Source organism: Bombina bombina, chromosome 4 (genome assembly GCF_027579735.1).
Source record: "Bombina bombina isolate aBomBom1 chromosome 4, aBomBom1.pri, whole genome shotgun sequence".
Lineage (NCBI taxonomy): Eukaryota > Metazoa > Chordata > Amphibia > Anura > Bombinatoridae > Bombina > Bombina bombina.
In genome coordinates this window covers 198,857,636-198,878,083 of record NC_069502.1, presented here as the reverse complement: position 1 = coordinate 198,878,083, position 20,448 = coordinate 198,857,636, and the positions used below count along the sequence as shown (strand labels likewise).

Sequence of the window (20,448 nt, the reverse complement as noted above, 5' to 3'; positions counted from 1 at the left end):
CCGAAGTTACTTCTCTCCTCAGACATATGTGAGAACAGCAATGGATCTTAGTTACAACCTGCTAAGATCATAGAAAACTCAGGCAGATTCTTCTATTTACTGCCTGGGATAAAATAGTACAACTCCGGTACCATTTAAAATAACAAACTTTTAATTGAAAATAAAAAACTAACTATATTTCACCACTCTCTCTTACTACCTCCATGTGTGTTGAGAGTTGCAAGAGAATGACTGGATATGGCAGTTAGGGGAGGAGCTATATAACAGCTCTGCTGTGGGTGTCCTCTTGCAACTTCCTGTTGGGAATGAGAATATCCCACAAGTAATGGATGATCCGTGGACTGGATACACCTTACAAGAGAAATAAATATTTTACAAGGCAATGACTGATTTAGAATGTGTAAGGTATAGAAATAATATGACAGTACTGGTATTTATAAAAAGCTAGGCAATAAAGTATAATGTTACAGCAATGTAGAAAAAGCAAGTGTGAAAGGGAGGTATTTACAGTACTGCTACTTATGTTAGTGCCACATATTCAGAATCTTTGCAAAAGGAGCATGAACCATAAAGCTATAATTTCACTACCTCTGAAATACATTTCAGTTTTTATCATATATTACTGCCTCAGGTTATAGTGCTTTTCCATTTTATGATTTGCAGAATTTAACAATGACACCTTAAACAATAACAACACTGTAATAACCTAGCAGATTTACACCACTGCCGATAATGTGAAACAAATTGGGACAAGCACATCTGTAGATCCATAACATTTTTATGACTGCTTTTTTTTTTTTTTTTTTTTTTTTTTTTATACTTTATTACACATCAAACTGTCAAACAGACAGTCCAAGACTACTTCTGAAGAACTGGAACATATGCTGTCAATAAGGTTATTATTATTATTAGTTCTTTGCAGAGCGCCAACACAGATTCCACAACACTTGCTATTATATTCTAGGCTCATCATTGCCGATGAAATATTAAACTTGAATACCACAGACCTGGTCAAGATTAGAAAGACTGTTAGGATCCTGGCTCAAGCCCTGATATTGCCCTCTCAGCCTGTCGCCAGCAGCTATTTTTCGGAATTTCTTTAAGTCCACAACATATAAGGCACTAGGGGAGAAAGAGAATGTACAGTAAGCAAGGGATGGAATCAATATATTCACATCCACATACAATTTCATCTGCAAATTTCTAAAGGGACATTAAACACTAAATAAATGCAGATGGAATAAAGCATTCAAAGAAAAGATTAGCCTGAGAATAGCATGTATTTTTTAACGTTTCATTAGCTGTTTAAATATTGACAAACACAAAATTTATGCTTACCTGATAAATTTCTTTCTCTTGTGGTGTATCCAGTCCACGGATTCATCCATTACTTGTGGGATATTCTCCTTCCCAACAGGAAGCTGCAAGAGGACACCCACAGCAGACCTGTCTATATAGCTCCTCCCCTAACTGCCACCCCCAGTCATTCGACCGAAGACAAGCAAGAAAAAGGAGAAACTATAGGGTGCAGTGGTGACTGTAGTTTAAAAATAAAAAACACCTGCCTTAAAGTGACAGGGCGGGCCGTGGACTGGATACACCACAAGAGAAAGAAATTTATCAGGTAAGCATAAATTTAGTTTTCTCTTGTAAGGTGAATCCAGTCCACGGGTTCATCCATTACTTGTGGGATACCAATACCAAAGCTTTAGGACACGGAACTTTAAGAATTAAATTTAAACTCCATGGCGGAGCAACAGGTTTAAACACAGGCCTGATTCTAACCAAAGCCTGACAAAACGCCTGAACGTCTGGAACATCAGCCAGGCGCTTGTGCAAAAGAATAGACAGAGCAGAAATCTGTCCCTTTAAGGAACTAGCCGATAATCCCTTTTCCAATCCTTCTTGGAGAAAAGATAGTATCCTAGGAATCCTGACCTTACTCCACGAGTAACCCTTGGATTCACACCAATGAAGATATTTACACCATATCTTATGATAGATTTTCCTGGTGACAGGCTTTCGAGCCTGAATCAAGGTATCAATGACCGACTCGGAGAAACCAAGTTTTGATAAAATCAAGCGTTCAATCTCCAAGCAGTCAGACGCAGAGAAATTAGATTTGGATGTTTGAATGTACCTTGGAGTAGAAGGTCCTGCCTCAGCGGCAGAGTCCATGGTGGAGAGGATGACATGTCCACCAGATCCGCATACCAAGTCCTGCGTGGCAACGCAGGCGCTATCAAAATCACTGAAGCTCTCTCCTGCTTGATCTTGGCAATCAGACGAGGGAGGAGAGGAAACGGTGGAAACACATAAGCCAGGTTGAAGGACCACGGCACTGCTAGAGCATCTATCAGCGCTGCCTGGCGATCCCTTGACCTGGACCCGTAACAAGGAAGCTTGGCGTTCTGACGAGACGCCATCAGATCCAGTTCTGGTTTGCCCCAAAGTTGAATCAGTTGGGCAAATACCTCCGGATGGAGCTCCCACTCCCCCAGATAAAAAGTCTGTCGACTTAGAAAATCCGCCTCCCAGTTCTCTACTCCTGGGATATGGATAGCTGAGAGATGGCAAGAGTGAACCTCTGCCCATAGAATTATCTTGGAAACCTCCATCATTGCCAGGGGGTTCCTTGTTCCCCCTGATGGTTGATAAAGGCTACAGTCGTGATATTGTCCGACTGAAATCTGATGAACTTGGCCGCAGCTAGTTGAGGCCAAGCCTGAAGAGCATTGAATATCGCTCTTAGTTCCAGAATGTTTATCGGAAGGAGGGCTTCCTCCTGAGTCCACGAACCCTGAGCCTTCAGGGAGTTCCATACTGCGCCCCAGCCCAGAAGGCTGGCATCTGTCGTCACTATAGTCCACTCTGGCCTGCGGAAACTGATTCCCCTTGACAGATGGACATGAGATAACCACCAGAGAAGAGAATCCCTGGTCTCTTGATCCAGATTTAACAGAGGAGACAAATCTGTGTAGTCCCCATTCCACTGGTTGAACATGCAAAGTTGCAGTGGTCTGAGATGTAGGCGGGCAAACGGAACAATGTCCATTGCCGCTACCATTAGGCCGATCATTTCCATACACTGAGCCACTGATGGCCAAGAAGTGGAATGAAGAGCACGGCAAGAAGTTAGAAGTTTTGATATCCTGACTTCTGTCAGAAAAATTTTCATTTCTACTGAATCTATCAGAGTTCCTAGGAAGGAAACTCTTGTGAGAGGAGAGAGAGAACTCTTTTCTATGTTCACTTTCCACCCGTGAGACCTCAGAAAGGCCAGAACAATGTACGTATGGGACTTGGCGATTTGAAAAGTCGACGCCTGAATCAGAATGTCGTCTAGTTAAGGGGCTACCGCTATGCCCTGCGGCCTTAGAGCCGCCAGAAGTGACCCTAGATCCTTCGTAAAGATTCTTGGTGCCGTGGCTAACCCGAAGGGAAGAGCCACAAACTGGTAATGCCTGTCTAGGAAGGCGAACCTGAGGAACTGATGATGAACTCTGTGAATCGGAATGTGGAGATAAGCATCCTTTAAGTCCACGGTAGTCATATATTGACCCTCCTGGATCATAGGGAGGATGGTTCGGATTGTCTCCATCTTGAAGGATGGGACCCTGAGAAATTTGTTTAGGATCTTGAGATCCAAGATAGGTCTGAAAGTTCCCTCTTTTTTGGGAACTATAAACAGGTTTGAATAAATACCCAGCCCCTGTTCCTCTCTTGGAACTGGGTGGATCACTCCCATAACCAGTAGGTCTTGAACGCAACGTAAGAATGCCTCTCTTTTTATCTGGTTTACAGATAGTTGTGAGAGATGAAATCTCCCCTTTGGAGATGAACCTTTGAATTCCAGAAGAAATCCCTGGGAAACAATCTCTAGCGCCCAGGGATCCTGGACGTCTCTTGCCCAAGCCTTAGCGAAGAGAGAAAGTCTGCCCCCTACTAGATCCGGTCCCGGATCGGGGGATACTCCTTCATGCTGTCTTAGAGGCAGCCGCAGGTTTCTTGGCCTGCTTCCCCTTGTTCCAAGCCTGGTTAGGTCTCCAGACTGGTTTGGACTGGGCGAAATTTCCCTCTTGTTTTGCATTAGAGGAAACTGAAGCTGCGCCACTCTTTAAGTGTTTGGTCCTCTTATTGGACCTATCCTGAGGAAGGGCGTGACCTTTTCCTCCAGTAATATCAGAAATGATTTCCTTCAGACCGGGCCCGAATAGGGTCTGTCCCTTGAAGGGGATGTTAAGAAGCTTAGACTTTGAAGTAACGTCTGCTGACCAGGACTTAAGCCATAGCGCCCTACGCGCCAAAATGGCAAAATCTGAATTCTTAGCCGTTAGTTTGGTTAACTGAAAAACGGCGTCAGAAATAAAGGAATTAGCTAACCTAAGAGCTTTAATCCTGTCTAGAATGTCGTCTAGCTGAGTCTCCACCTGCAGAGCCTCCTCAAGAGACTCAAACCAAAAAGCCGCTGCAGCAGTAACTGGGGCTATGCATGCAAGAGGCTGGAGAATAAAACCTTGATGAATAAACATTTTCTTAAGGAGAACCTCCAATTTTTTATCCATAGGATCTAGGAAAGCACAACTGTCCTCGACAGGGATAGTTGTACGCTTAGCTAGGGTAGAGACTGCTCCCTCCACCTTAGGGACCGTCTGCCACGAGTCCCGTACGGCGGCATCTATGGGAAACATCTTTTTGAAAGCAGGAGGGGGAGAGAACGGCACACCTGGTCTATCCCATTCCTTAGTAATAATTTCCGAAAACCTCTTAGGGACTGGAAAAACATCAGTGTAAACAGGCAATGCAAAGTATTTGTCCATTTTACACAATTTCTCTGGAACCACAATGGGGTCACAATCATCCAGAGTCGCTAAAACCTCCCTAAGCAATAAGCGGAGGTGTTCAAACTTAAATTTAAACGCTGTCATTTCAGAATCAGACTGAAGCAACGCCTTCCCTGAGTCTGAAATGTCACCCACAGATAGAAGCTCACCTGCCTCAGCTTCTGAGTATTGTGAGGGTATATCGGACACAGGCATTAAAGCGTCAGAAAGCTCTGTATTAGTTCTAGCCCCAGAGCTGTCTCGCTTTCCTTGTAACCCTGGCAGTTTGGAAAATACCTCTGTGAGGGTAGCATTCATAACTGCCGCCATGTCCTGTAAGGTAAAAGAATTAGACGCGCTAGATGTACTTGGCGTCACTTGAGCAGGAGTTATAGGTTCTGACACATGGGGAGAGCTAGATGGCATAATCTCCCTTTTTTCAGTCAGAGAATCCCCTGGAGATAAATCTTTAAGCGCCATAATATGGTCTTTATAGTTTATAGAAATTTCAGTACATTTGGTACACATTCTAAGAGGGGGTTCCACCATGGATTCTAAATATATTGAACAAGGAGTTTCCTCTATGTCAGACATGTTTAACAGACTAGTAATGAGACAAGCAAGCTTGGAAAACACTTTAATAAAGGTGAAACAGCAATTAAACAAAAACGTTACTGTGCCTTTAAGAGAAAAAAACTAACACTTAAACTGCAAAAAGTGTAAAAATATAGTAAAGTCTTTGAAATGTTTACAGTGTGTGTAAGGGACTAAAGCAACATTGCACCCACTTGCAAATGGATGATTAACCCTTTAGGCCCCAAACCGGATTTAAAAACGTTAAAAAACGTTACAAGACAGTTAAGCACCCTGCCACAGCTCTGCTGAGGCTCCTACCTGCCCTCAAGTACGATTTTGTGCAGAAATAAACCCCTTATAATGGTCCTCAGGTGCCAGAGGACTCCTCTAGGGAAGCTGGATGTCTCAGTCTGAATTAAAACTGCGCATTTAGAGCGCTAAAATAGGCCCCTCCCACCATGTACTGGATGCCAGAGGGGTCTTAAGAAAATACTCCTAGGAGTATCTGATTAGCCATGTGGAAACTAAGCCCCAAATAAAGAGTTATCTCCCTCAGAGAAAAAACGTCCTATTTTTGAATTCATGTAAACGTTTAACTGTCACTAAGTAATGAGTATTACCCTGTTTTGTAAGCATGATCCCAGTCACTGTTAAATCACTGCATCAGGCTTACCTCAAATACACAAGGCTCTGTCAGCATTTTCTAGAACTCATTGATCTCTCTAGAAATAAATATACTGAACATACCTCAAAGCAGGTAATCTGCAGACCGTTCCCCCAACTGAAGTTGTCCCATACTCTTCAGTTATGTGTAAGAACAGCAATGGACCTTAATTACAAACCGCTAAGATCATCAACCTCCAGGCAGAACTCTTCTTCTAATTTCTGCCTGAGAGTAAAACAGTACAACGCCGGTACCGTTTAAAAATAACAAACTTTTGATTGAAGGTAAAACTACACTGTCACCACATATCTCTTGATACTTCCTATCTTGTCGAGAGCTGCAAGAGAATGACTAGGGGATGGCAGTTAGGGGAGGAGCTATATAGACAGCTCTGCTGTGGGTGTCCTCTTGCAGCTTCCTGTTGGGAAGGAGAATATCCCACAAGTAATGGATGAACCCGTGGACTGGATACACCTTACAAGAGAAATAAGTATAACATTTTAGTGTTTATAAAACAATGGGAGCTGCCATGTTGTAACTTAGGTTACCTTCTCTGCTGTGGCCAATTAGAGACAGTTATAAATAGGTCACTATAGTGAGCAGCCAATGGCTGTGTGGAGTATAACAGTGTTCTACACCTTTTATTTCTAACAAAAACTGAAAAGCCCACAATTTCAGAATGGAATTACAGGAAAGGGGGATAAAATAAATAATGGAAGTATATTGCAGAGGTTTTTTTATATATACAATGAATCATTTTATATTATCATCTCAAAGTGTTTAATGTCCCTTTAAGTTGTACATCAGGCACACTCCCATGAAGTACCTCAGTGCAGATACATAAGTATGAAACTTCTGATTGGCTTCATTGCAGGAACAGAAATGGTTTGTCTGGTATAGACATTTTAGGAAACATCTTTCAGAGAGAAACATGGTTTTATAATAAAATGTTCTATCTAATTAGACCATTTACTTTTACAATTGAATGTCCCTTTAAATGGAATCAACTGTATACTCCAAATCATTCTCTGTATGAATTCCTGTGACACTTTTGCAAACATATAATTCCTTGATTCAGATAAAGCATGCAATTTAAAAAAGCGTTCCAGTATACTTCCATTGTCAACATTTGCACTTTCTTTTTGTATGCACACATTATGAGGCTCCATCTCCTACTGAGCATGTGCAAAAGTGCAGAGTATACTGTATATGTAAATGCATTTTGTGATTGGCACATGGCTGTCACATGATGGGGGGGTTAAAACATATTCTACTGCTCATTTCAAATTCAATGGAAGTGCTATTGCATTGTCTTTTTATTGTGTATTTGTCAAATATTAAATTATACTGTAGTTAGCAGAACTTTTAACAAAACGACACCCTTGTCATTTACTTCTGATGTTATGGGCTAGACTCATGGATGCTTGTGAGGTAACTTGTTTATTAGGCAAGTTCTCAAGCCAAATACATTAGGCATCACTTCACCTATATTTTCTACTAATTAGTTAGCGGGTGTTTCTGCCATTCACATCTGTAGTTGCTTAACCCAGGGCTCGACAAACCCAGGAGCCAAGGAGCTAGTGGCTCCTAAAATTTTACAACTGGCTCCTACCTTTTTTGGTTTTTCTCCATATATCTATATACAACTAATCTGTCTGGCTCCTAAATATTCTTACTGGCTCCTAATTTTTATACAGATTTGTCGAGCACTGGCTTAACCCCTTGATAGTTAAGCACTTTCCCACCTGGGTGCTAAGCTGATTTAAGGTTTTTTTTTTTTAATTAAGATTTTTTTTTAAATTTTTTTACTTTTGTATTTTTTTTTCAGATCCCCAAGACTTACACCGTTGGAAAGGTTAGGAGATTACCTTTACAACAGTGGGTCTGTAACTGCTTAGATGCCTGAGATACAGGCTTCTAAGCAGCATGCCCCCTTTCCCTATACTTTGTATTGTAACTTTTTAATAAAGTTGCACAGTGACGTCATCACGTCATTGCGCGTGACGTCACCGCTCAAAACTTGAAGCCCCGGCAATGCCTGTCACTATGCAGGCCCGATTGCCGGGGTAGGAGCGGGTGGGAGCCCCCAGATTTCCCTCAAGGTGGGAGAGTGCTAGCGACGGCTCTAAGACGTCGTTAGCACCAGAGTGGGAAACTCTGCGATGGCTCAGAGCCATCGTTAGCACTCAAGGGGTTAAAGTGCCCTAAACATGAAACCTCACATATGTCAGTAAGTGTACAATATTTGCATGACTGTTTTGTTAAAGAAAAGTAGTCTTGTTAGATAGAGAGTTATCTTGGAGACCTTGCAGACTCTAACAAGGGGCTGACTATGGACATTCCGGTGTGCTTGTGATCTTTCATCTACACTAACAACAAGCATGTGCATTCATAAAGACTCTACAGCACTTGTGATATATCTTGTCTAACAGACGTCTCCCTATTTCAAAATCAACAAGGTTGTCTCAATTCTGTTTTCTTTTAGTTTCGTTTTACTTTTTTCAAGTTTTTGTTTGTGCATATGTTAGGGTGGACTGTTTTATGCAGTGTGTTTTTTCTCTTGTTTTAAATAGTTTGTTTTAAAGGTGTTTTTAGAACACTGGTGTCCTACACCATGCAGCTCGCTCTGTGTGTCAAGAGGTGAAAGGTTACAAAGGTTTTATTGCTTATAAACGGACAGATGCTCACAGCTCATGGGTGGTGCTGGTACAAATATCTTTGAATTGCTGCAACATTGCAACTAAAAAAACTGCAAGTGTTTTTGCTGCAATATATTACTTTTACAAACATGTTTTGTTGAATCTAGGCATATATCTTTATTTTTTATTAAAAAAAATGTAATCATTTTTTAAAACAATGTAGACTACAGTTTTGTGTGTCATGAATAATTATGTAGTTTCTACAATGTGACAACCGTACAAAAACTCAAGTTAAATTAAAGCCATAAAATATGACAATGAACTGGAATTAAAGAAGTGGATAACCATTCCAGATTTTCAGCTTGAAACGTTCTTATGTAGCAGCTGGTAGTGAATATTTAAAGGATAGTCTAGTAAAAAATAAACTTTCATGATTCAGACAGAGCATGCAATTTTAAGCAACTTTCTAATCTACTCCTATTATCAATTTTTTTTCATTCTCTTGGTATCTTTATTTAAAAAAAGCTGGAAAGTAAGCTTAGGAGCCGGCCTATTTTTGGTTCAGAACCTGGGTAGCACTTGCTGATTGTATTGCTACATTTAGAAACCAATAAGCAAGCGCTACCCAGGTTCTGAACCAAAAATGAACCGGCTTCTAAGCTTACATTCCAGCTTTTTTAAATAAAGATACCAAGAGAACGAAAAAAAATTGATAATAGCAGTAAATTAGAAAGTTGCTTAAAATTGCACGCTCCATCTGAATCATGAAAGTTTAATTTTGACTATACTATCCCTTTAAGATACATTTTTTTAGAACACTTACCTGATGTGATACTTTCGTCCGGCCAAGTGACTGGCCCAGTACCCGGATCTCCAGAAGCGATAACCATCCATCTCTCTCCGGCTGTCACAGAAAGGAGTGTATCCATATGGGGCACCATCTAAATTAAAATCTCGCAACTCCTTGAGATCAGTCCGTACAATCTGTCATTTAAAAGAACAGGACATTTTTTCTTATTTTAATGCTCAATTAATTGGGAATTTAAGTTCTTAATTTACCATCATGTTTTTTAAAATTGACTAAGTGACATACTGTGCCCTAATGTCATGGCCAATATACAAACGACTAAATAAAAAATAAAATAGACTGCAGATGTAGAACATATGCTTGGTTGTGGTACAATATACAGTAACACTAGTTCAGCTTGTATTGGGAACTTGTTCAAAGCTAACCAATGAGCAACAGAATTTGTATTAACTTTATCTCTCATGTACGGACATGGTTCAGATATTTAACAGGATTTTGTGTCAATGTAATGTTAGAATATCTCAAATACAAGAACATGGCTCAATAGATTTCCCGGGCTTGGTTCAAGGACCAAGGACAGAGACTCCCTCCAAAAAAAATGTTTTATCACCAATCAAAGCTTAACATAAACTGGCCCAAAATTTAGCCAAACTCAATAAAGTTAAGAAATGCATATATTCCACCTAGTAGAACAAATAACAGAATTTATGCTTACCTGATAAATTACTTTCTCCAACGGTGTGTCCGGTCCACGGCGTCATCCTTACTTGTGGGATATTCTCTTCCCCAACAGGAAATGGCAAAGAGTCCCAGCAAAGCTGGTCACATGATCCCTCCTAGGCTCCGCCCACCCCAGTCATTCGACCGACGGACAGGAGGAAATATATATAGGAGAAACCATATGATACCGTGGTGACTGTAGTTAGAGAAAATAATTCATCAGACCTGATTAAAAAACCAGGGCGGGCCGTGGACCGGACACACCGTTGGAGAAAGTAATTTATCAGGTAAGCATAAATTCTGTTTTCTCCAACATTGGTGTGTCCGGTCCACGGCGTCATCCTTACTTGTGGGAACCAATACCAAAGCTTTAGGACACGGATGAAGGGAGGGAGCAAATCAGGTCACCTAAATGGAAGGCACCACGGCTTGCAAAACCTTTCTCCCAAAAATAGCCTCCGAAGAAGCAAAAGTATCAAATTTGTAAAATTTGGCAAAAGTGTGCAGTGAAGACCAAGTCGCTGCCTTACATATCTGGTCAACAGAAGCCTCGTTCTTGAAGGCCCATGTGGAAGCCACAGCCCTAGTGGAGTGAGCTGTGATTCTTTCAGGAGGCTGCCGTCCGGCAGTCTCATAAGCCAATCGGATAATGCTTTTAAGCCAAAAGGAAAGAGAGGTAGAAGTCGCTTTTTGACCTCTCCTTTTACCAGAATAAACAACAAACAAGGAAGATGTTTGTCTGAAATCTTTAGTAGCCTCTAAATAGAATTTTAGAGCACGGACTACGTCCAAATTGTGTAACAAACGTTCCTTCTTTGAAACTGGATTCGGACACAAAGAAGGTACAACTATCTCCTGGTTAATATTTTTGTTGGAAACAACTTTCGGAAGAAAACCAGGCTTAGTACGCAAAACCACCTTATCTGCATGGAACACCAGATAGGGCGGAGAACACTGCAGAGCAGATAACTCTGAAACTCTTCTAGCAGAAGAAATTGCAACCAAAAACAAAACTTTCCAAGATAATAACTTAATATCTACGGAATGTAAGGGTTCAAACGGAACCCCTTGAAGAACTGAAAGAACTAGATTTAGACTCCAGGGAGGAGTCAAAGGTCTGTAAACAGGCTTGATCCTAACCAGAGCCTGAACAAATGCTTGAACATCTGGCACAGCTGCCAGTCTTTTGTGAAGTAAAACAGATAAAGCAGAGATCTGTCCCTTCAGAGAACTTGCAGATAATCCTTTCTCCAAACCTTCTTGTAGAAAGGATTGAATCTTAGGAATTTTTATCTTGTTCCATGGGAATCCTTTAGATTCACACCAACAGATATATTTTTTCCATATTTTATGGTAAATTTTTCTAGTTACAGGCTTTCTAGCCTGAATCAGAGTATCTATTACAGAATCTGAAAACCCACGCTTTGATAAAATCAAGCGTTCAATCTCCAAGCCGTCAGTTGGAGGGAAACCAGATTCGGATGTTCGAATGGACCCTGAACAAGAAGGTCCTGTCTCAAAGGTAGCTTCCATGGTGGAGCCGATGACATAATGACCAGGTCTGCATACCAAGTCCTGCGTGGCCACGCAGGAGCTATCAAGATCACCGAGGCCCTCTCCTGATTGATCCTGGCTACCAGCCTGGGGATGAGAGGAAACGGTGGGAATACATAAGCTAGGTTGAAGGTCCAAGGTGCTACTAGTGCATCTACTAGGGTCGCCTTGGGATCCCTGGATCTGGACCCGTAGCAAGGAACCTTGAAGTTCTGACGAGACGCCATCAGATCGATGTCTGGAATGCCCCATAATTGAGTTATTTGGGCAAAGATTTCCGGATGGAGTTCCCACTCCCCCGGATGGAATGTCTGACGACTCAGAAAATCCGCTTCCCAATTTTCCCCTCCTGGGATGTGGATCGCAGACAAGTGGCAGGAGTGATCCTCCGCCCATTGAATTATCTTGGTCACTTCTTTCATCGCCAGGGAAGTCCTTGTTCCCCCCTGATGATTGATATATGCAACGGTCGTCATGTTGTCTGACTGAAACCTTATGAATTTGGCCTTTGCTAGTTGAGGCCAAGCTCTGAGAGCATTGAATATTGCTCTCAGTTCCAGAATGTTTATCGGGAGAAGAGACTCTTCCCGAGACCATAGACCCTGAGCTTTCAGGGATTCCCAGACCACGCCCCAGCCCACTAGGCTGGCGTCGGTCGTGACAATGACCCACTCTGGTCTGCGGAAGCTCATTCCCTGTGACAGATTGTCCAGGGTCAGCCACCAACGGAGTGAATCTCTGGTCTTTTGATCTACTTGAATCGTCGGAGACAAGTCTGTATAATCCCCATTCCACTGTCTGAGCATGCACAGTTGTAATGGTCTTAGATGAATTCGTGCAAAAGGAACTATGTCCATTGTTGCAACCATCAATCCTATTACTTCCATGCACTGCGCTATGGAAGGATGAGGAACAGAATGAAGTACTTGACAAGAGCTTAGAAGTTTTGATTTTCTGACCTCTGTCAGAAAAATCCTCATTTCTAAGGAATCTATTATTGTTCCCAAGAAGGGAACTCTTGTTGACGGGGACAGAGAACTTTTTTCTTTGTTCACCTTCCATCCGTGAGATCTGAGAAAGGCTAGGATGATGTCCGTATGAGCCTTTGCTTTTGACAGGGACGACGCTTGAATCAGGATGTCGTCCAAGTAAGGTACTACTGCAATGCCCCTTGGTCTTAGAACCGCTAGAAGGGACCCTAGTACCTTTGTGAAAATCCTTGGAGCAGTGGCTAATCCAAATGGAAGTGCCACAAACTGGTAATGCTTGTCCAGAAAAGCGAACCTTAGGAACTGATGATGTTCCTTGTGGATAGGAATATGTAGGTACGCATCCTTTAAATCCACGGTAGTCATAAATTGATTTTCCTGGATAGTAGGTAGGATCGTTCGAATAGTTTCCATTTTGAACGATGGTACCCTGAGAAATTTGTTAAGGATCTTTAGATCCAAAATTGGTCTGAATGTTCCCTCTTTTTTGGGAACTATGAACAGATTGGAATAAAATCCCATTCCTTGTTCTCTTATTGGAACTGGATGTATCACTCCCATCTTTAACAGGTCTTCTACACAATGTAAGAATGCCTGTCTCTTTATTTGGTTTGAAGATAATTGAGACCTGTGGAACCTTCCCCTTGGGGGTAGTTCCTTGAATTCAAGGAGATAACCTTGAGAAACTATTTCTAGCACCCAAGGATCCTGAACATCTCTTGCCCAAGCCTGAGCAAAGAGAGAAAGTCTGCCCCCCACTAGATCCCTTCATGCTGTTTTGGTAGCAGTGGTAGGCTTCTTGGCCTGCTTACCCTTGTTCCAGCCTTGCATTGGTTTCCAGGCTGGTTTGGGTTGTGAAGTATTACCCTCTTGCTTAGAGGATACAGAATTAGAGACTGGTCCGTTTCTGCGAAAGGGACGAAAATTAGGCTTATTATTAGCCTTAAAAGACCTATCCTGTGGGAGGGCGTGGACTTTTCCCCCAGTGATGTCTGAAATAATCTCTTTCAAATCAGGTCCAAATAATGTTTTACCTTTGAAAGGAATGTTAAGCAATTTTGTCTTGGAAGACACATCCGCTGACCAAGACTTTAGCCAAAGCACTCTGCGCGCCACGACAACAAACCCTGAATTTTTCGCCGCTAATCTAGCTAATTGCAAAGCGGCATCTAAAACAAAAGAGTTAGCCAATTTAAGTGCTTGAACTCTGTCCATAACCTCCTCATACGAAGATTCTTTACTGAGCGATTTTTCTAGTTCCTCGAACCAGAAACACGCTGCCGTAGTGACAGGAACAATGCATGAAATTGGTTGTAGAAGGTAACCTTGCTGTACAAAAATCTTTTTAAGCAAACCCTCTAATTTCTTATCCATAGGATCTTTGAAAGCACAACTATCTTCGATAGGAATAGTAGTGCGTTTGTTTAGAGTAGAAACCGCCCCCTCGACCTTGGGGACTGTCTGCCATAAGTCCTTTCTGGGGTCGACTATAGGAAATAATTTCTTAAATATAGGGGGGGGAACAAAAGGTATGCCGGGCCTTTCCCACTCTTTATTTACTATGTCCGCCACCCGCTTGGGTATAGGAAAAGCGTCGGGGGGCACCGGAACCTCTAGGAACTTGTCCATCTTACATAACTTCTCTGGAATGACCAAATTGTCACAATCATCCAGAGTAGATAACACCTCCTTAAGCAGTGCGCGGAGATGTTCTAATTTAAATTTAAATGTCACAACATCAGGTTCAGCTTGATGAAAAATTTTTCCTGAATCTGAAATTTCTCCATCAGACAAAACCTCCCTCATGGCCCCTTGAGATTGGTGTGAGGGTATGTCAGAACCATTATCATCAGCGTCCTCTTGCTCTTCAGTGTTTAAAACAGAGCAATCGCGCTTTCTCTGATAAGTAGGCATTTTGGATAAAAGATTTGCTATGGAGTTATCCATTACAGCCGTTAATTGTTGCATGGTAATAAGTATTGGCGCACTAGATGTACTAGGGGCCTCCTGCATGGGCAAAACTGGTGTAGACACAGTAGGGGATGATGTAGTATCATGTTTACTCCCCTCATTTGAGGAATCATCTTGGGCAATATCATTATCTGTGGCATTACTGTCCTTACTTTGTTTGGACACTATGGCACAATTATCACATAAATTTAAATGGGGAGACACATTGGCTTTCATACATATAGAACATAGCTTATCTGATGGTACAGACATGTTAAACAGGCTTAAACTTGTCAACAAAGCACAAAAAACGTTTTAAAATAAAACCGTTACTGTCACTTTAAATTTCAAACTGAAAACACTTTATTACTGAATATGTGAAAAAGTATGAAGGAATTGTTCAAAATTCACCAAAATTTCACCACAGTGTCTTAAAGCATTAAAAGTATTGCACACCAAATTTCAGAGCTTTAACCCTTAAATTAACGGAACCGGAGCCGTTTTTACATTTAACCCCTATACAGTCCCAGAATGAGGCTCTGTCTATAACTAGAAAGGCCCCCATCTGAAAAAGGTGTCCAACACAGTGCCTGCCGTTTTTCTAAACGTTCCCCAAGATTATAATACCAATAATTAGTTAGAATCTGCATAATATGCCTAGTAAAGCAACTGTTTTAGCCCAGAAAAATGTCTACCAGTTTTTAAGCCCTTTTTGAAGCCCTTTATTCTTTTATGTTTAACTAAGAAAATGGCTTACTGGTCCCCATGAGGGGAAATGACAGCCTTCCAGCATTACACAGTCTTGTTAGAAATATGGCTAGTCATACCTTAAGCAGAAAGGTCTGCTAACTGTTTCCCCCAACTGAAGTTACTTCATCTCAACAGTCCTGTGTGGAAACAGCAATTGATTTCAGTTACTGTCTGCTAAAATCATCTTCCTCTTACAAACAGAAATCTTCATCCTTTTCTGTTTCAGAGTAAATAGTACATACCAGCACTATTTTAAAATAACAAACACTTGATAGAAGAATAAAACTACATTTAAACACCAAAAAACTCTTAACCATCTCCGTGGAGATGTTGCCTGTGCAACGGCAAAGAGAATGACTGGGGTGGGCGGAGCCTAGGAGGGATCATGTGACCAGCTTTGCTGGGACTCTTTGCCATTTCCTGTTGGGGAAGAGAATATCCCACAAGTAAGGATGACGCCGTGGACCGGACACACCAATGTTGGAGAAATTTATACCTCAAAAACAGTTAAACTCAGCAGTCACTTAGGGTCCAATGGTCCAAAAAAATTACTATCAGGCTATAGTTCTCCCACCTACTTGACTTTTTTTTACAGTACGTGTGTCCAGGATTTACTGACCTGGTCTGCATCTACGAAGATGATTTTATCTACAGCTAGAGGGAAAAGTACATCCAGAAAGAGGATTTTGTAGCCCCAGATTATCCTCTGTTTTTCAGTTTGCTGGTGAAGCCATCTTGGCCACTTGTACTGAACAAGTTCATACTGGAAGTTGTACTCTTTGGCCATGTGAGGTATGAAGTTCTGCAACAAAATGAGTGGAATCGCTGAATGAGAAAAGGACTTGAAAAATGTGCTCAATATCTAAGAGGCAGCTTTAAAATATATGACACATGCAAAGACATATGATGGAAGAAAAGCTTGTTTGGTTCCCCAGTCACTGGTAAAGGGCCCAATCAATATTATCAGACTGTGGGGTATTGCTGGACCCCCATATTGTCTAATAATTATTTTAACATGTTGGACTAAATAAAGCTGGTGCTTTTCTTATATACATGCAGCCTTTGTTTTTGGTTAATAATATATCCTAAAAAATACACATATAGGACAGGTTTAACAAGAGAGTCCAGCTACACCATAACAGGGAGAATTAGTTGTGCTCATTACTGCGGGATCATCCTTGGTTTTGATCACCCTAAGAGTTGAAAGCGCCCCAGTAATAAGGCATTGTTATGAGAAATAGGTTATTCCAAGTCACCACGACAAACAGACTAGCAGGATTTGTTGCACGCGCTCATCATAGCACCTCAACCACATACATTGGGTATTACACGGTGTTGCAAATAGACATGTGCATGCTTCTACCTAGGTAGGTATTGGTTTTTTTTGTTTTTTTATTGCACAAACAAATCATGAAAGTTTAATTTTGATTTCCATGTCCCTTTAATTCATCCTTTTTTGTTGATATCCATATGAATTATGAATTACATTATCCAATATTTAAAGGGCCATTATAGTGAAAAAATACATCCTCTCATTCAATAGAGCATGTCATTTTATCACTATTGATCCTGCAAACCTATTTGTTTAACCCCAGCAAAGTGGATAAACACATAGGCAAAGTACTGCTTGGGAACCACAGAGAACTGCCAGTTCAGAGAGGCAACTGCTGCTGACCCACCTGTGTAATTAGTCCTGCTGATTGAGTCAGCTGCAGTTTTCACTCAAGACAAGTAGTTCTCTGTAGCTCCAAATAGGCACTTTACCTATGTGTTTAACATATTTGCCGGTTCGATAGTAATAAAATGGCATGCTCTAATGAATGAGATAATGCTATTTTTTCACTTTAATAGCCATTTAATGATATTAAAGCTTCCTAGCAGGTGATATGAACAAAAGAAATAATGATAAGTCATATTTTAGCTTTGTCCATAACAAGAGTGAAGATTTATGTACAACAGCCCCACAAGCACAGAACTTAATCTGATCACCCTACAAACCTTAAAGGTAGGAGATAAATAATTCTTCAAAAACCAGAACTTCACTGGAGTCTGTGTGTTTTTCAAAACTGATAACATCATAATTCTGTGAATAAAAAAACAAGTAAAAAAGAAAGGCATACACATTTGTTCAGTGCAGCTGGTGAGGTTATCGTGCATCAGGCAAATACAATATTACATTAACCAGATAAGTGCACTGAACATACAAAGGCCTGTGCTCAGACTTCCTTTCAGATAACCAATGATACAATCAGTAGAGAACGTATTAGCATGAATACAAATAGGGACAGAAAAGTGTGCTTACACAAAGAAAGAAATATAGCAGAAATAGTACAGGAATGCAAACAAACTTTAATGGGAGGATCATACTTATGTTATCTCTTATAAAAGAACAGTAATTAAACACATTACAAATATATTTCTGTCAGAAAATGTTACATAAAAGCTGCTTAAAGGGACAGTCTATCCAGAATTTTAATGTTTAAAGAGATAGATCCCTTTATTACCCATTCCCCAATAAAATATACTTTTTACCTCTGAGATTACCTTGTGTCTTAGCCTCTGCAGACTGCCTCCGTATTTCAGTGCTTTTGATAGACTTGCACTTTAGCTAATTAGTGGTGACTCATAAATAAGTCCACGGCGTGAGCACAATGTTATCTACATGGCAAACATGAACTAACGTCCTCTAGCTGTGAAAAACTGTCAAATGCATTCAGATAAGAGGCAACCTTTAAGGGCTTAGATATTAGCATATGAACCTACCTAGGTTTAGCTTTCAACTAAGAATACCAAAAGAACAAAGCAAATTTGATGATAAAAGTGAATTGGAAAGTTGTTTAAAATTGAATGCCCAATCTCAATCATGAGAATGTTTAATTTTGACTAGACTGTCCCTTTAATCTTAAAATTACTTATAACGTAAATGCCAGAGGACTTTTACTTGCGATCATTGCCCTCTAGCAACAATGGGTTAAAAAATAAATAAAAACAACATATACAGCAAGATTATAAGTAGCACGTTATGACTTTTCTGAGCGTGATATGGTCTTTTTGCAATCAATTTCCATTGCGCAGGTATTCCAAGTCTTGAAAAAAGGAGATTGTGTGCGTGCATTCGCCTTTTGCACAATAATCTTTTACGCGCTCAAAGAGCTGTAGTTAACAGCTTTGCACAACAAAAAAGTTTCACGAAACAAAAATACATTACACTCATATTAACATTGTCTAATAATAAATCTAAAAAAATATTGCACACAAAAGTTATAAGGGCTCAAAGATACGAGATTAAGGGTGTTAGAAGAAGAAAAAAAAAAGCAGAGACGCAGGGATTTTACAATGACATACATACACATACATAGAGAAGGATTTATATATATGTGTGTGTGTATATATATATATATATATATATATATATATATACACACACATATGTTTAACAATGGAGATAATGAAAATATTTAACATTACAATTTTGTGCACATTAAACAATATCTCAGATGGATTTTCAAAAAGAAATTTGCATATAGATCTTGATATATATAAATATATATTCATATACATATCTCGCTATAAATAGATATAGAATTGAATTGGAAAGTTGTTTAAAATCACATTTTCTATTTGAATCATGAAAAATAAGAAAAAGAAACATGTTGGGTTTCATGTCCCTTTAAGTGCTCTTAGAGCTTTGGGAATCTTTGCCTCCTCCTAGTGGCCAGGAGTTGAATCCAAGGAGTATTAGCTCATTGACTCTCACCACCTTATGAAAGAAATAATCTTTGTTCATTAGTAATGTTAGTGACGTACGAACAACTAAACAAGCATTATTTGTGTGATGAGACATAACTGTTTTGTATGGTTCTGTGCACTGTGTATCGGTGTAAAACCCAAAACTTTACTTTCAGGATTCAGATAGATCATTCTATTTTAAACAACTTTCCAATACTTCTATTATCAAATTGTCTTCAATTCTTGGCATCCATTGTTGAAATATAGGAAGGTAAGCTCAGGAGTGTGCACGTGTCGGCAGCACTATATGGCAGCAGTTTTGCAAGAATTTTGCACAATAGCAAGAGCATTAGATGGCAGCATTTGTTCCTGCCATGTCGAGCATGCTACCTATCTAGATACCTTTTAAAAAAAGAATAACATGAGAACAAAGCAAATTTGAGCTAAATATCCCTTGAATTTAATAACTATAGTAACCTTGTATCAACTAACCTTAGGAAGCGCTCATACAAGTGTCCAGAAGCCAGGGAGAAAATATTCAGCACATCATCTTTATCTGGTTTAGCTTCTTCTGGTTTCTGACCTCCTGTAAGTCCCCTAAAATGAATAAAAAAGTATATGATCATTAAATACTTTGACTCACAGCTCACGTATTATTGCTACCTCGTTCACAGCCTACTCATCGGAGGAGATGGAAAGATGGCATGAGAAATAGTGTAAATGGGAATAAATAGTACACAGCCACCAACAGCCTACTGCACAGCTCAAGTGCGCATGCCCCCAGTACAATTAAATATCTACCAATGTGTAAATTCCTGAGAATGAAACGTAATTGTTCCACAGAGTACAATTATAATTAAAGAGTCAAAGAACTCACAGAAAGATTGCTATCAAGAGGATATAGCAAAAAGGCCAAACACAGAGCCAATTCAAGCACAAGAAATGAATTACTAAAGAATAAAAAGAAATAGAAACAAGAACAAATCAGGTTCATTTCAACCGTTAACCCAGGTAACAAACAAATAATTACAATTCTAGAGGATAATTGCTATATACTCAAAACTGATCCGATCCTCTCTCAAATCCCATGGGATAAAGTGCACACAGGGTTTAGAAGAACACAGAATTTGAAAGATCTGGTGAGCCCTAGTCATTTAGAGGGTCCAAAAACAGCAAGTGCATTCAAACAAGGTCCCTTTAAATGTGGAACCTGCAGTACTTGCATCATTATGTTAAAAACACAAGA

The 20,448-nt window shown here is 40.2% G+C and overlaps 1 protein-coding gene across 2 annotated transcripts in view; it reads right to left on the bottom strand.

The window, feature by feature from the left end:
- The window catches only part of UGGT1 (UDP-glucose glycoprotein glucosyltransferase 1), a 259,452-nt gene that overhangs the window by 46,448 nt on the left and 192,556 nt on the right, over window positions 1-20,448 (bottom strand). For both annotated transcript variants that reach the window (XM_053709747.1, XM_053709748.1), the window contains 5 exons: window positions 19,695-19,799; window positions 17,472-17,556; window positions 16,093-16,275; window positions 9,526-9,686; window positions 1,008-1,122 (listed from right to left, as the gene is read on the bottom strand). In XM_053709747.1, coding sequence (XP_053565722.1) covers window positions 1,008-1,122; window positions 9,526-9,686; window positions 16,093-16,275; window positions 17,472-17,556; window positions 19,695-19,799 — 649 coding nt within the window. The remainder of the gene's footprint in view (window positions 1-1,007; window positions 1,123-9,525; window positions 9,687-16,092; window positions 16,276-17,471; window positions 17,557-19,694; window positions 19,800-20,448) is intronic.